At 43.5% G+C, this 18,022-nt stretch overlaps 1 protein-coding gene across 1 annotated transcript in view; it reads right to left on the bottom strand.

Annotated features, from left to right (window-relative positions):
* The window catches only part of LOC311235443 (vesicular glutamate transporter 1-like), a gene marked incomplete at both ends in the record, with an annotated part of 55,177 nt that overhangs the window by 22,586 nt on the left and 14,569 nt on the right, over window positions 1–18,022 (bottom strand). Inside the window, one exon of the mRNA XM_084322906.1 lies at window positions 15,259–15,511. Within this exon, the coding sequence (XP_084179032.1) occupies window positions 15,259–15,511 (253 nt within the window). The remainder of the gene's footprint in view (window positions 1–15,258; window positions 15,512–18,022) is intronic.

Genomic DNA, 18,022 nt, shown 5'->3' with positions numbered 1-18,022 from the left:
AGATGCGACTGCTGTTACCTCGAGTACCGGAGGGGACTTGTGCTATGTATGACTTAGTCCACATTGCAGCCGGCTTGTGGGAGGCAAGAAACAGTGTTCGTGACAGGGGAGGGTTGAATTGGATGATACGAAATTGGGATGGGAGAAAATATAGAAAATGGGAGAAAGTGGATCAAAAAAAAAGATGTGACAGGCTGCCTCCTTGTGTATCGGAGGGGACACGTGATGCAAGGCTTCTATCCTCCCTACAACCAGCCAGTGGGGGGCATATGCGAGCAACGTTCAAGACAGGGGAGGGAAGAATTGGCACAATGGAATTGAGATGGGAGAAAAATAGAAAAAGAGGAGAAAAAAAGTGGATACAAAAAAAAAAGAAACACACTGACTGATGTAGACCTCATAGAAACCCACTGACAGCTTTTATCCAAAGCGCTTTACAACTTATGCCTCACATTCACTCACACAGTCACACACCAACGGCAGAGGCGACTATGCACAGTGTCAACCTGCTCATCGGGAGCAGTTAGGGGTTTAAGTGTCTCGCTCAAGGACACTTCGACACGCTGCCCCGACAGGAGGGGGATGGAAGCGGTCCAGTTCGATCCAGGCTTTAAAAAGAAATGTCCTCTAAGGAGGATAATAATGATAATAATCAATCAATCAATCAATCTATCTATCTATCTATCTATCTATCTATCTATCTATCTATCTATCTATCTATCTATCTATCTATCTATCTATCTATCTATCTATCTATCTATCTATCTATCTATCTATCTATCTATCTATCTATCTATCTATCTATCTATCTATCTATCTATCTATCTATCTATCTATCTATCTATCTATCTATCTACTGTATCTATCTATACTGTATCTATCCATCTATCTATCCATCCATCCATCCATCCATCCATCCATCCATCCATCCATCCATCCATCCATCCATCCATCCATCCAGGTCCCACAAAATGGGAAACGATAATAATAATAATAATAATAATAATAATAATAATAATAATAATAATAATAATAATAATAATAATAATAATAATAATAATAATAATAATAATAATAATAATAATAATAATAATGGCTTGGATTTATACAGCGTCTTTCATGAAACCCAAGGACGCTAAAGCAACAAAGACAAATAAAACACAAGCAGGAGAAATAATAAAAACAATGAAGGACAGGGAGATGACTAGAGGACAGGGAGACTAGAGGACAGGGAGACTAGAGGACAGGGAGACTAGAGGACAGGGAGACTAGAGGACAGGGAGACTAGAGGACAGGGAGATGACTAGAGAGGACAGGGAGACGACTAGAGGACGGGGAGATGACTAGAGAGGACAGGGAGACTAGAGGACAGGGAGACTAGAGGACAGGGAGACTAGAGGATAGGGAGACTAGAGGACAGGGAGACTAGAGGACAGGGAGACGACTAGAGGACAGGGAGACTAGAGGACAGGGAGACTAGAGGACAGGGAGACTAGAGGACAGGGAGACTAGAGGACAGGGAGACTAGAGGACAGGGAGACTAGAGGACAGGGAGACTAGAGGACAGGGAGACTAGAGGACAGGGAGACTAGAGGACAGGGAGACTAGAGGACAGGGAGACTAGAGGACAGGGAGACGACTAGAGGACAGGGAGACTAGAGGACAGGGAGACTAGAGGACAGGGAGACGACTAGAGGACAGGGAGATGACTAGAGGACGGGGAGACAACTAGAGGACGGGGAGACTAGAGGACAGGGAGACTAGAGGACAGGGAGACTAGAGGACAGGGAGACTAGAGGACAGGGAGACGACTAGAGGACAGGGAGACGACTAGAGGACAGGGAGATGACTAGAGGACGGGGAGACAACTAGAGGACGGGGAGACTAGAGGACAGGGAGACTAGAGGACAGGGAGATGACTAGAGGACGGGGAGACAACTAGAGGACGGGGAGACTAGAGGACAGGGAGACTAGAGGACAGGGAGACGACTAGAGGACAGGGAGACTAGAGGACAGGGAGACTAGAGGACAGGGAGACGACTAGAGGACAGGGAGATGACTAGAGGACAGGGAGACTAGAGGACGGGGAGATGACTAGAGGACGGGGAGACTAGAGGACGGGGAGATGACTAGAGGACAGGGAGACGACTAGAGGACGGGGAGATGACTAGAGGACGGGGAGACTGCTTCGTGAACAGCTGGGTTGTCAGGGTAAAAGGTGAATCTCTGTAAGGCTTGTTATAATGACCCTACTAACCATTACACGAGACCTTTTGGCATCCAAACCAACATGATGTTATAAACACTATGATGCATCTGGTGATTCAAAATACCTGCGCGGTGATTGATTGATTAACATTTTATTTACCCAGCAGAATGGGTACAATACAGTACAGCTCAATACACACAATTGTTAAGGGGATGTAGACCAGAGAAAGACTTTCTTGTTTACATCAAGAAAACCCCGGGCTCAAAGAGGAGTTCGGAGACACTTTTGACCTAGAATGGCCAGCAGAAATCAGACGGGAGAATGGCGGCAAGGAAAAGAACAAAGGCTGGAGGAGACACAGAGGGAGACGTGGATGTATCAGACTGAGACTAAAAAGAGCTGCTTACCGCCCAGCAATTCCATCCATCTTTCTGGCGAATGCCCGTTCGTTGGAGGGTAGGATGGATGACCTAAGGGCGAGGGTCCGGTTCCAACGGGAGATGAGAGACATCAACATCATATGTCTCACGGAGACATGGCTCACGTCGGCGACTCCGGACAAAAGCGTATCTCCCTCGGATGCCTTCACAGTCTTACGTGCAGATCGTACCGCTGCCTCAGGAAAGACCATCGGCGGCGGGGTCTGCCTCATCACGAACAATTCCTGGGTTAATCCCGAGGGGGTGCATGTTCTCTCAAACTCGTGTTCCCCGGACATGGAACATCTTTCTATTCTGTGCCGTCCGTTTCATCTCCCGAGGGAGTTCTCCGCGGTCGTCATGACCGCCGTATATATTCCCCCACACGCGAATACGGGCAAAGCGCTGGGAGAACTACACGATCATCTCAACAAACACCAGATCAAACATCCAGATGCAGCGATGGTAGTAGCCGGCGATTTCAACCAGGCCAACCTGAAGAATGTGATGCCGTCCTTTTTTCAGCACATCGCTTGCTCCACCAGAGGGAAAAACACACTCGACCACTGTTATTCCCCGTTCAAAGCCGGATACAAGGCAGTAGCCGCTCCGCCATTAACGGGGTCCACAAGCTCGAGCGACCACGACTCCATCTTGCTATTTCCGGCATATCAACAGAGATCACGTGACGCCGTCGTGTCACGTGAGACAAAGAAGTGGACCGACGAATCAGAGGCCACGCTCCAGGACGTGCTTACAGACACGGATTGGGATATGTTCAAAGGAAGCGCCAGTGACGTCAGCGAGCTCGCAGACACAGTGGTGTGCTACATTACAACAATAGCCGATGGTATTGTCCCCAGAAAAACGGTGCGGATTTTCCCAAACCAGAAACCATGGGTGGATAGCACTATTAGAGCAGCTCTGAACTCTCGTACCACCGCCTACAACCTGGGTAGAGAGTCAGGAAACATGGAGGAGTATAAGGCTTCAGTCTATACTCTACGCAAGGCTGTCAAACTTGCTAAGAGGACATATGCTGATAAACTGGAGACACAAATGGCACAAAACGACACAAGAGGATTATGGCAGGGACTGAAGACAATAACTGACTATAAAGTCAGCGCCCCCTCAATGGGGAGCGACGACGCCTCCCTCGCGGACAAGCTCAACATCTTCTACGCTCGGTTTGGTGTAGACAGTGGCGCTGCTGGCTCTCCGGCTAGTGACGTCACTGGCGCGCCGGCTGTTGTGGAGGGGGGGGGCAACCGCAGGGGGGCGGGGACGCTCTCTCGTTGTCGGAACACAGTGTGAGAAGAGCATTTATGCAGGTGAACACCAGGAAGGCTGCTGGCCCAGATGGCATAACAGGACGCATACTCAAGTCCTGTGCCAACCAGCTGGCCCCTGTGTTCACCGCCATATTTAATCAATCACTGGCGGAGTCAGTGGTCCCTGCCTGCTTCAAGATGTCTACCATCATCCCTGTGCCGAAGAAACCCTCCCCAACATGTCCAAATGACTACAGACCGGTGGCACTCACCTCTGTGGTCATGAAATGTTTCGAGAGGCTGGTCAAGGACCACATTTGTGCCTCCCTCCCCAGTGATATGGACCCTATGCAATTTGCATACAGGACAAACAGGTCCACCGACGACGCGGTCTCCCAGGTACTGCACAGCACCCTCTCGCACCTTGACCGTCAGAAGGGGGGCTATGTGAGACTGTTGTTCATTGACTACAGCTCAGCGTTCAACACCATAGTCCCCACCAGACTGGTGGACAAGCTGATCGAGCTAGGTCTGAGCTCCGCCCTGAGCGCCTGGGTACTGGACTTTCTGAGCGAAAGACCCCAGGCGGTCAGGGTGGGGGGTCAGACCTCCAACACCATCACCCTGAGCATCGGGTCCCCCCAGGGCTGTGTTCTGAGCCCCCTGCTGTACTCACTCTACACACACGACTGTGTGGCCAAGTTGAGCTCTAACTCCATAGTGAAGTTCGCAGACGACACAGTGGTGGTGGGGCTGATCTCGGACAACGACGAGAAGGCCTACCGGGAGGAGGTTGAGGTACTGGAACGCTGGTGCCAGGACAACAGCCTGCTCCTGAACATTGGTAAAACCAAGGAGCTGATCGTGGACTATAGGAGAGGACAGCAGGAGACGCACACACCACTGATGATTAACGGGGCCACCGTGGACAGGGTGAGCAGCTTTAAGTACCTGGGGGTCCACATCTCAGAGGACCTGACATGGTCAACACACATAGACACAGTAGTAAAGAAGGCGAAACAGCGCCTCTACCACCTGAGACAGTTAAGGAAGTTCAGAGTATCGGGGAAGATACTCCAGTCCTTCTACTCAGGAGCTGTAGAGAGCATCCTGACTGGAAACATCACTGCCTGGTATGGAAACAGCACGGCACAGGACAAGAAGGCCCTACAGAGAGTGGTGCGCTCAGCCGAGCATACCACGGGTATTGCACTACCCCCCCTGCAGGTTCTATACAACAAGAGGTGCAAATCCAGAGCCTGCAGGATAATGAAAGACCCTCACCACCCCAATAACAGCCTGTTTCAGCTGCTGAGGTGAGGCAGACGCCTGCGAACCCCAGCTACTAGGACAGAGCGGCTGAGGCTCAGCTTCTTCCCCCAGGCCATCAGAGCCATGAACAATGAACATTGAGTGCTCAGAACATTGAACTATCCACACACAAGCACACATGAACACACACACGACACGCACGCTGTGCACGCTCACACACGAGCAGCCACTTAACACTTTAACATGAGCGGGCACACACTCATGTCGCACACACGCACACTTATGGCCAAAGGAAAGGACACTTTAAATTAGAATAACAGGAACAGTGTATTGCACTACCAAAGCTAACTAGCATGTCCCATATGCTCTGTAAATAACTATGTACAGATACCGAGATGTCACTCCATGTTACCTGTTTACTGCACAATGTTGTTTTTTCATTTGATTCTATTATATGTTGTACCACTGTATTGCACATCGTTGCGGGCAAGACCACCCGCATTTCATTGTATACCTGTATGCCGTGACAATTAAAACTCTTGACTTGACTTGACTTGACTTGGGTCCCCCATTTTCAATTCCTAATGAATTGTAAGTAAGCACCGTGCAATTAGCACCGTGCAATCCATTCTTTGACGATCCCACCCAAGGTCTTTAGAAGAAAGAATAATCAACTATGTTAATGCAGATGTTCTGCAACCACTGGTCCCAGGTCAGCCCCAGCAGGTCAACCACTGGTCCCAGATCAGCCCCAGCAGGTCAACCACAAGTCCCAGGTCAGCCCCAGCAGTTCAACCACTGGTCCCAGATCAGCCCCAGCAGGTCAACCACTGGTCCCAGGTCAGCCCCAGCAGTTGTTTACTTCCGGTGACTAACCCTTGGTAAATAAATATACAATAGATACCTTGGATGAAGTTGAAAACAGACGTGGTAGTTAGTTAGTGAAGCCTCTGCATTTAGACCACCGAACTAAACTCTCAACTTCATTGTCTTCCATTATGTGATGGTAAAGTAGCCCAGTGTCAGATTCCTTGAGTCTGACAGCTGACATTTTCACTGAATTGCTATTTTGAACCATTGAACCATTTAAGTTTTAAAGGTGCTATCGATAAAATATTTATGTAGAGTAATCTTTTATTAATTTTTATAAATAATACATCCACATAGCTTTTAGAAAGGTGTGGAATAAAAATATAGCTTTTCCCTCCCAAATGATTGATTTGTCATTTAAAAACATTGTGCGGGTCCAAAAGGAATGTCGCATGTTGCAGGCATGTATCCCCTCCCTACTTCCCATTTCCCCACGTGGAATGCACCTCATTGGATAAATGCTGGTGCTCTAGTGCGACATCTGGTGGCTGAATGCTGGCTATAGTACCTTTAAATGTACCCCAGTATGTACCAGTATGGTGCAATGCAGTGTTTACACGGTGACGTAATAGTGAAATAGGTCCATTGCATTCCGTTTCACTTCATTATTCAGTCTGAAAGTGCTTCCAGTCTGGTTGATTTCTAGTTTTATTATTCTGGTGAACAGGCCTGGCGGGTATATAAGCAGACTCTACCTGGTAACGAATGCTGATTGGCCCGGTTGGAGTTCCAACCAGAGAGAGCACCAATCAGGGCAGAGGGGCCAGACCCTGAATCACAGAATAATTCAAAAGCATGCAGGACTAGGGCGGTCAGGTGGCGTAGCGGAGATTGCGCTCGTCACCAACGCAGGAGATGCTGGGTTCAAGCCCAGCTCTCGGCGTTGTTACCAGCTTGGCTGATCGTTCATACTAATACAATTGGCAGTATTAGGGGGTAGGAAGCTGGTGGGCTGGAATCTGGCGTTGTGGACAGCGACGCCTACAGGTCAGGTCTCGGCGCTTGCTCAGCGAGGGCAGGACTTGGTGGAGATAGCATGCCCTCCCACGCGTTACACTTCACCAATGAGAGTCCTCGCTGCCAAGTGAAAAGACGTCACTGGCAGTCGCCGCACGCATCGGAGGAAGCGTGCGGTCGGCTTCGGGACGCCCTTGTACTGACTCGTAGGAGAACATGCATACAGCAGCCAAGTAGGGGAGGGGGGGGATTGGCACGGCGACTAAATTGGATGGGGAGAAAAACAGAAAATCGGAGAAAGAGAAATTAAAAAAAAATTAAAAAGCATGCAGGACTAGGATCTAGCAGCTTTCTTTAACATATTATCCGTAACTTACTAACCAGGCCAAACTCACACACATAACCAACACCGCTGCCAGGATGATCTGTCTCAAATCACCCAACCTTGCAGAACTGTACAATATGGCAATATTGCAACCTCAATAGAACAGGACATCACACACCCACCACGTCACTACCTCACCCTACTGCCCTCAGGGCGCAGGTACAGATCACTGGGGTACAGACCACTGAGGTACAGAACACTGAGGTACAGAACACTGAGAACACTGAGGTACAGAACACTGAGGTACAGAACACTGAGGTACAGAACACTGAGGTACAGAACACTGAGGTACAGACCACTGGGGGACAGAACACTGAGGTACAGACCACTGGGGTATAGAACACTGAGGTACAGAACACTGAGGTACAGAACACTGAGGTACAGAACACTGAGAACACTGAGGTACAGAACACTGAGGTACAGAACACTGAGGTACAGAACACTGAGGTACAGAACACTGAGGTACAGACCACTGGGGGACAGAACACTGAGGTACAGAACACTGAGGTACAGAACACTGAGAACACTGAGGTACAGAACACTGAGGTACAGAACACTGAGGTACAGAACACTGAGAACACTGAGGTACAGAACACTGAGGTACAGAACACTGAGGTACAGAACACTGAGGTACAGAACACTGAGAACACTGACGTACAGAACACTGAGGTACAGAACACTGAGGTACAGAACACTGAGGTACAGAACACTGAGAACACTGAGGTACAGAACACTGAGGTACAGAACACTGAGGTACAGAACACTGAGGTACAGAACACTGAGACACTGAGGTACAGAACACTGAGAACACTGAGGTACAGAACACTGAGGTACAGAACACTGAGGTACAGAACACTGAGATACAGAACACTGAGGTACAGAACACTGAGGTACAGAACACTGAGGTACAGAACACTGGGGTACAGAACACTGGGGTACAGAACACTGGGGTACAGAACACTGAGGTACAGAACACTGGGGTACAGAACACTGGGGTACAGAACACTGGGGTACAGAACACTGGGGTATAGAACACTGAGGTACAGAACACTGGGGTACAGAACACTGAGGTACAGAACACTGAGGTACAGAACACTGAGGTACAGATCACTGAGGTACAGAACACTGGGGTACAGAACACTGAGGTACAGAACACTGAGGTACAGAACACTGAGGTACAGAACACTGGGGTACAGAACACTGAGGTACAGAACACTGAGGTACAGAACACTGAGATACAGAACACTGAGGTACAGAACACTGAGGTACAGAACACTGAGATACAGAACACTGAGGTACAGAACACTGGGGTACAGAACACTGGGGTACAGAACACTGAGGTACAGAACACTGAGATACAGAACACTGAGGTACAGAACACTGAGACACTGAGATACAGAACACTGAGGTACAGAACACTGAGGTACAGAACACTGAGATACAGAACACTGAGGTACAGAACACTGAGGTACAGAACACTGAGGTACAGAACACTGGGGTACAGAACACTGAGGTACAGAACACTGGGGTACAGAACACTGAGATACAGAACACTGAGGTACAGAACACTGAGGTACAGAACACTGGGGTACAGAACACTGAGGTACAGAACACTGGGGTACAGAACACTGAGGTACAGAACACTGGGGTACAGAACACTGGGGTACAGAACACTGAGGTACAGAACACTGGGGTACAGAACACTGGGGTACAGAACACTGGGGTACAGAACACTGAGGTACAGAACACTGAGATACAGAAGGGCTCGCTTTGGAAAAAGCCTGATCCCTGCAGTTTGATATGATGTTGTATGAACTGTTTGATATGATGTTGTATGAACTGTTTGATATGATGTTATATGAACTGTTTCATATGATGTTGTATGAACTGTTTGATATGATGTTGTATGAACTGTTTGATATGATGTTATATGAACTGTTTCATATGATGTTGTATGTATTGTTTGATATGATGTTGTATGTACTGTTTGATATGATGTTGTATGAACTGTTTGATATGATGTTGTATGTATTGTTTGATATGATGTTGTATGAACTGTTTGATATGATGTTGTATGAACTGTTTGATATGATGTTATATGAACTGTTTCATATGATGTTGTATGAACTGTTTGATATGATGTTGTATGAACTGTTTGATATGATGTTATATAAACTGTTTCATATGATGTTGTATGTATTGTTTGATATGATGTTGTATGTACTGTTTGATATGATGTTGTATGAACTGTTTGATATGATGTTGTATGTATTGTTTGATATGATGTTGTATGTACTGTTTGATATGATGTTGTATGAACTGTTTGATATGATGTTGTATGTATTGTTTGATATGATGTTGTATGAACTGTTTGATATGATGTTGTATGAACTGTTTGATATGATGTTGTATGAACTGTTTGATATGATGTTGTATGAACTGTTTGATATGATGTTGTATGTACTGTTTGATATGATGTTGTATGAACTGTTTGATATGATGTTGTATGTACTGTTTGATATGATGTTGTATGTACTGTTTGATATGATGTTATATGTATTGTTTGATATGATGTATGAACTGTTTGATATGATGTTGTATGTACTGTTTGATATGATGTATGAACTGTTTGATATGATGTTGTATTCACTGTTTGATATGATGTTGTATTCACTGTTTGATATGATGTTGTATGAACTGTTTGATATGATGTTGTATGTATTGTTTGATATGATGTTGTATGTACTCTTTGATATGATGTTGTATGAACTGTTTGATATGATGTTGTATGTATTGTTTGATATGATGTTGTATGTACTGTTTGATATGATGTTGTATGTACTGTTTGATATGATGTTGTATGAACTGTTTGATATGATGTTGTATGAACTGTTTGATATGATGTTATATGTATTGTTTGATATGATGAATGAACTGTTTGATATGATGTTATATGAACTGTTTGATATGATGTTGTATGAACTGTTTGATATGATGTTGTATGAACTGTTTGATATGATGTTGTATGAACTGTTTGATATGATGTTGTATGAACTGTTTGATATGATGTTGTATGAACTGTTTGATATGATGTTATATGAACTGTTTGATTTGATGTTGTATGAACTGTTTGATTTGATGTTGTATGAACTGTTTGATATGATGTTGTATGAACTGTTTGATATGATGTTGTATGAACTGTTTGATATGATGTTATATGAACTGTTTGATATGATGTTGTATGAACTGTTTGATATGATGTTGTATGAACTGTTTGATATGATGTTGTATGTACTGTTTGATATGATGTTATATGAACTGTTTGATATGATGTTATATGAACTGTTTGATATGATGTTGTATGAACTGTTTGATATGATGTTGTATGAACTGTTTGATATGATGTTGTATGTACTGTTTGATATGATGTTATATGTATTGTTTGATATGATGTATGAACTGTTTGATATGATGTTGTATTCACTGTTTGATATGATGTTGTATTCACTGTTTGATATGATGTTGTATGAACTGTTTGATATGATGTTGTATGTATTGTTTGATATGATGTTGTATGTACTGTTTGATATGATGTTATATGTATTGTTTGATATGATGTATGAACTGTTTGATATGATGTTATATGAACTGTTTGATATGATGTTGTATGAACTGTTTGATATGATGTTGTATGAACTGTTTGATATGATGTTGTATGTACTGTTTGATATGATGTTGTATGAACTGTTTGATATGATGTTGTATGAACTGTTTGATATGATGTTATATGTATTGTTTGATATGATGAATGAACTGTTTGATATGATGTTATATGAACTGTTTGATATGATGTTGTATGAACTGTTTGATATGATGTTGTATGAACTGTTTGATATGATGTTGTATGAACTGTTTGATATGATGTTGTATGAACTGTTTGATATGATGTTATATGAACTGTTTGATTTGATGTTGTATGAACTGTTTGATATGATGTTGTATGAACTGTTTGATATGATGTTGTATGAACTGTTTGATATGATGTTATATGAACTGTTTGATATGATGTTGTATGAACTGTTTGATATGATGTTGTATGAACTGTTTGATATGATGTTGTATGAACTGTTTGATATGATGTTGTATGTACTGTTTGATATGATGTTATATGTATTGTTTGATATGATGTTGTATGTACTGTTTGATATGATGTTGTATGAACTGTTTGATATGATGTTGTATGTACTGTTTGATATGATGTTGTATTCACTGTTTGATATGATGTTGTATTCACTGTTTGATATGATGTTGTATGAACTGTTTGATATGATGTTGTATGTATTGTTTGATATGATGTTGTATGTACTGTTTGATATGATGTTGTATGAACTGTTTGATATGATGTTATATGAACTGTTTGATTTGATGTTGTATGAACTGTTTGATATGATGTTGTATGAACTGTTTGATATGATGTTGTATGTACTGTTTCATATGATGTTGTATGAACTGTTTGATATGATGTTGTATGAACTGTTTGATATGATGTTGTATGTACTGTTTGATATGATGTTGTATGTACTGTTTGATATGATGCTATATGTATTGTTTGATATGATGTTGTATGTACTGTTTGATATGATGTTGTATGAACTGTTTGATATGATGTTGTATGTACTGTTTGATATGATGTTATATGTATTGTTTGATATGATGTATGAACTGTTTGATATGATGTTGTATGTACTGTTTGATATGATGTTGTATGAACTGTTTGATATGATGTTATATGTATTGTTTGATATGATGTATGAACTGTTTGATATGATGTTATATGAACTGTTTGATATGATGTTGTATGAACTGTTTGATATGATGTTGTATGAACTGTTTGATATGATGTTGTATGTACTGTTTGATATGATGTTGTATGAACTGTTTGATATGATGTTGTATGAACTGTTTGATATGATGTTATATGTATTGTTTGATATGATGAATGAACTGTTTGATATGATGTTATATGAACTGTTTGATATGATGTTGTATGAACTGTTTGATATGATGTTGTATGAACTGTTTGATATGATGTTGTATGAACTGTTTGATATGATGTTGTATGAACTGTTTGATATGATGTTGTATGAACTGTTTGATATGATGTTATATGAACTGTTTGATATGATGTTGTATGAACTGTTTGATATGATGTTGTATGAACTGTTTGATATGATGTTGTATGAACTGTTTGCTATGATGTTATATGTATTGTTTGATATGATGTATGAACTGTTTGATATGATGTTATATGTATTGTTTGATATGATGTATGTACTGTTTGATATGATGTTATATGTATTGTTTGATATGATGTATGAACTGTTTGATATGATGTTATATGAACTGTTTGATATGATGTTGTATGAACTGTTTGATATGATGTTATATGTATTGTTTGATATGATGTATGAACTGTTTGATATGATGTTATATGTATTGTTTGATATGATGTATGAACTGTTTGATATGATGTTATATGAACTGTTTGATATGATGTTGTATGAACTGTTTGATATGATGTTGTATGTACTGTTTGATATGATGTTGTATGTACTGTTTGATATGATGTTGTATGTACTGTTTGATATGATGTTGTATGAACTGTTTGATATGATGTTGTATGAACTGTTTGATATGATGTTGTATGAACTGTTTGATATGATGTTGTATGTCTTTTTTAATGTTTTTTTTAACCTTTATTTCACCAGGTAAGAAGCTTGAGCTCAAAGAGCTCTTTTTCTAGCAACACCTGACATAAAACAACAACAAACAGCCGAACAGGACAGTAAATGAACATAGACAAAGGACAATAAGATAAAGATAAAAAAGCAAGCAGCAGCCCGGGAGAGCAAATGCTTAACCTGAGAAGCATTTGCACTGTTGCACACTCCCATATCGGTCATTAAAAGGTCAGTAATTAGTGTTAGTCTAAAGTCTCCACTAGCCAGGGTTTAACCATGCTGTGACCTGTCTGGCACACAGTGAGCGTCTCCATTGTCTTTAGAACCTGGGCAAAGATAGACAACTTTCAGACACCTTTCATAACCTGGCCAAAGTGATTGATTGATTGATTGAAAACTTTATTAACAGATTGCAGAATGGGTACAATACAGTACAGCTCAATACACACAATTGTTAAGGGGATGCAGACCAGAGAAAGACTTTCGTCTTGTTTACATCACGGTCCCCCATTTTCAATTCATCAGGACATATATGATATACAACATGACATACAGATAGACAGTACTGCTACATCTATACATTTATGACATACCAGATTTGCAAATACAGTACTGTTTGTGATACAAAAAGAGTCCAGAAAAGGGAGTATATACATTTGACGTAAAAACTGTACATTGGAGGAGGTTGGGTGGGGTTGGGTGGGGGGGGGGGGGGTTGGGGGGGAACACTGTACAACTGTACAAGCAAAACTGTACATTGGAATATTGACAACCATACTAGGTAATTTACTGTACATTGGAGGGGGTTGGGGGGGAACACTGTACAAATAAGCAAAACTGTACATTGGAATATTGTACAGGGACTGTTGTATCATCCTGGTTTAGCTTGTGTACCACAGTTGGTGGTGTGAATTTTTAAAGGTTGCCTAGCAACTAGAGAGTTTACAAGAAACGCAATGGAGACGCAAACCCAACCATAGCATACCATGCTAGACCATGGCTAGCCCCAGCCAGGCTGAACATAGCTAATGGAGACAAGGCTTAAAGGTGCTGTAAGTGGTATTATTTTGTTAAAATAAGTGTTAAATAGCTCTACATTCTTACAGCCATCACTGATATATAGTGTTTGGTCAGTAACATTGGTATCCCAGTCCCTCCACTCTGCAGTAAACAGAACATACATTTCCTGGTATCCATTCCCACTTTATCCAATCAGGAGAGCGAACCCTAGATCTTTTTTCTTATTTCAAGAAATCTCGCCAAGCCAAATGTACTTATTCTTTACCATTTTTTGACCATCAAGTGAGAACAGGATACCAGGAAATGTATTTTGTGTTTACTGCAGAGTGGAGAGACTGGGAGACCCATGTTATTGACCAGACACTCTATATCAGTGATGGCTGTCGGAATGTAGAGCTGTTATTTTAATTAACATGTAGACCACTTATTTTAACAAATAAATACCACTTACAGCACCTTTAAGTCCCAGTCGAGTCCAGGGGCTGAGTCTAGGGGCTGAGTCCAGGCTAGTGACCCAGGGGCTGAGTCTAGGGGCTGAGTCCAGGGGCTGAGTCCAGGGGCTGAGTCTAGGGGCTGAGTCCATGGGCTGAGTCCAGGGGCTGAGTCTAGGGGCTGAGTCTAGGGGCTGAGTCCAGGGGCTGAGTCTAGGGGCTGAGTCCAGGGGCTGAGTCTAGGGGCTGAGTCCAGGCTAGTGACCCAGGGGCTGAGTCTAGGGGCTGAGTCCAGGGGCTGAGTCCAGGGGCTGAGTCTAGGGGCTGAGTCCAGGGGCTGAGTCCAGGGGCTGAGTCTAGGGGCTGAGTCCAGGGGCTGAGTCCAGGTGCTGAGTCTAGGGGCTGAGTCCAGGGGCTGAGTCTAGGGGCTGAGTCTAGGGGCTGAGTCCAGGCTAGTGACCCAGGGGCTGAGTCTAGGGGCTGAGTCCAGGGGCTGAGTCCAGGGGCTGAGTCTAGGGGCTGAGTCCAGGGGCTGAGTCTAGGGGCTGAGTCCAGGCTAGTGACCCAGGGGCTGAGTCTAGGGGCTGAGTCCAGGGGGCTGAGTCTAGGGGCTGAGTCTAGGGGCTGAGTCTAGGGGCTAAGTCCAGGGGCTGAGTCCAGGGGGCTGAGTCCAGGCTACTCACCACGAGGACGTGCTTGTTGTCCCTGAAGACGGTGTGGCTGTTCACCATGCTGACGATGGCCACGCCCAGGTTGCAGCGGATGCCGAAGGAGATGCAGAAGCCGAGGCCAGAGAGGATGGCGATGATGTAGCGGCGCGGCAGGCCGAAGCAGGTGCAGTCCACCACCGGCATCTCCTTCTCCTCCACCACCTCGGGGCGGCCCTCCGCCGACAGCTCCAGGTTCTCGACATTGTCCTGCTTCTTCTCTAGCACTCTGGGAAGACAAAAGGTTCAGAAAGACTGTCAGGTTTTAAACTGTGTGGGGGACCCAGGCCTGGAACTGCGCCCTGAGAGAGCGGGTCAAAGTGTGTATCAAACAGGAAGAAAGACTGTCGGGTTTTGAACTGTGTGGGTATCAAACAGGAGGAATTTTTTATTTGTTTTAAAGATATTTCTAAGTGCTTTTATTGACACGACAGTTTTTGAAAGTGGGAGAGAGAGAGAGAGAGAGAGAGAAGGGGAGGACATGCAACACATGTCCTGGGCCGGATTCGAACCCAGGATGTTGCGATTATGCTGCAAGCGTATTTACGTGGGGCGCCCAGACTGTCAGGTTTTAAACTGTGTGGGTATAAAACAGGAAGAAAGACTGTCAGGTTTTAAACTGTGTGGGTATCAAACAGGAAGAAAGACTGTCAGGTTTTAAACTGTGTGGGTATCAAACAGGAAGAAAGACTGTCAGGTTTTAAACTGTGTGGGTATCAAACAGGAAGAAAGACTGTCAGGTTTTAAACTGTGTGGGTATCAAACAGGAAGAAAGACTGTCAGGTTTTAAACTGTGTATCAAACAGTAGAAAAGACTGTCAGGTTTTAAAGGGGAAATATCTTACTATTTATTTCACTATTTGGGCAATTGTACACAATTCCTGTGAGTCTATGGAACACATCTGTACGTTTTTTTTCTCCAAAAAATGCATTGTTTTGTATTTCTAATCAAGTACTCTTCTAGAGCCGAATTTTCTGCACCTCCAGATTCCAAGCTGTTTTGGCTGGGCTCCGTCCATACTCACAATGCGCTTTGAGTGACATTCACCCACAGTCTGCACTGGCAGACAGAGAGAGAGATAGAGAGATAGAGAGGGAGACTAATTAATTTTGCCGCGGGGGGCATAATCCCACGGGACAATGCATTGGTAACTTGTTTCAAATGACAATATATACCCCCGTGAATATTATTGCATGGATCGGAATACGCGTGGGAGTGTGCGCTATGATATTTTGCAACAGGTAGACGTGACGCGAGTGCTGATAGAGAGAGAGCGCGAGAGAGAGAGAGAGAGAGATAGAGAGAGGAGAGATGCTCCGAGAGCGCATGTGCTCCGAGATGAGTTGCACGGTATGAGAGCCTCTTTCTCCCTCTCTCTAGGTTCTTGTCTGAGCTGAACTGAAGAAACAGGAGTAGCTAGATATTTCACATCTAGTCAGTGTTGGTACAACCCCACATTGCTAGAAAACAATGCAAACCACAGGAAAAGGCCATTTATAAGATAGTTCCCCTTTAAACTGGCCCGATCCATAGATGTGCGACTTGGCTATAATAAGGTCATTTATAGGCCTGATATTCTATATTCTATAATAATATTTCAAATTACTAAATGTGTCCGGATGGCAGAATTAAGTACTGTATCCACAAAACCTTCAGTTTAATCATCTTCCCTTTATTCATTTGCTTAGATTTTCGTACACATGGTCTCAAGAAGGTGCTGAACGAGCTCAGTGGCAGTTTTTCATGTCTGGTATTTTTTTTTTTATCCTGGGGAATACCCTGTGTCATATTATACTGTAGATTTGAATCTCTTGTTTAGACTTCAGTCCATCACTTGGGTGAAGTGTGCCAAAAGGGGGGGGGGGTCTAAGCACTTGCCTACCACCACAGAGACCTGATTCAATTGCTGGCAGTGGATTATATTCAGTTCTAATTTTATTGCCTATATTTAATTAAAACCCTTATTGGTAAACAACCTGTTTATATCTCTTCACTGTTAGATTGGAATATTGGAACCTATTCAACTCGATCGAATGACTGGATGGTTCTTAGGGTCCCTCAAGTTTGTTCTGATCTATAGGGATGTCAGCTTTTTCCATTGAATGCCTCTAACTCATGGAATGTCCCTCAACTCTCTCTGAAGTTGGAGGTTCTCCCTTCCCTTGGTATGTTTAAACGTATGATTTCAGACCATTGTGTGACTGACTACCTGTAACTTTTTTAGCTGATATTTTTTTATTTTTACTCTGGTGTTTAATTTTCTGTGAATATTGTTTGTATTGTGTACTGTTTACATTTTGTACAATCGGCGTTTCTGTAGATGAGGGAAACCTCCGAAGCTTACGATTTTAAATAAAGGTTGAAATTAAACGTCTTTCTACTATTACCCTGCCCATACCTGTCCCTCCCCCATGCTGCTATGACGCAGCGGATTTCCCCGAGGGGATCAATAAAGGAATATCTTATCTTCAACATAACCTTGACTTGCTGTGGAGTAAGCCTGTTTTTTTCTTCTTTTTTGTATATTGCTGACCTGTCTGCTTGGCATCACTGCACGTGAGCATCACTGGAGCAGAGCTGAACAGTCTGTTGTTTCTGCACCGCGCCCCGTCCTGCCTCTCGCCCCCATCTCTAACCCCCCCCCCCGCACGCCTGGCCGGTGACCTCCACGACCTCTATCAAATATGGATTCACCTGAGGCTGTTCATCCATTAACCATGAGGTCTGCGTGCGGCTATG

This window comes from Notolepis coatsorum, assembly GCF_963971535.1.
Source record: "Notolepis coatsorum genome assembly, chromosome: 10".
NCBI classification, from domain to species: Eukaryota; Metazoa; Chordata; class Actinopteri; order Aulopiformes; family Paralepididae; genus Notolepis; species Notolepis coatsorum.
The sequence above is the reverse complement of the archived record's forward strand: the minus strand, read 5'-3'. Positions and strand labels throughout refer to the sequence as shown.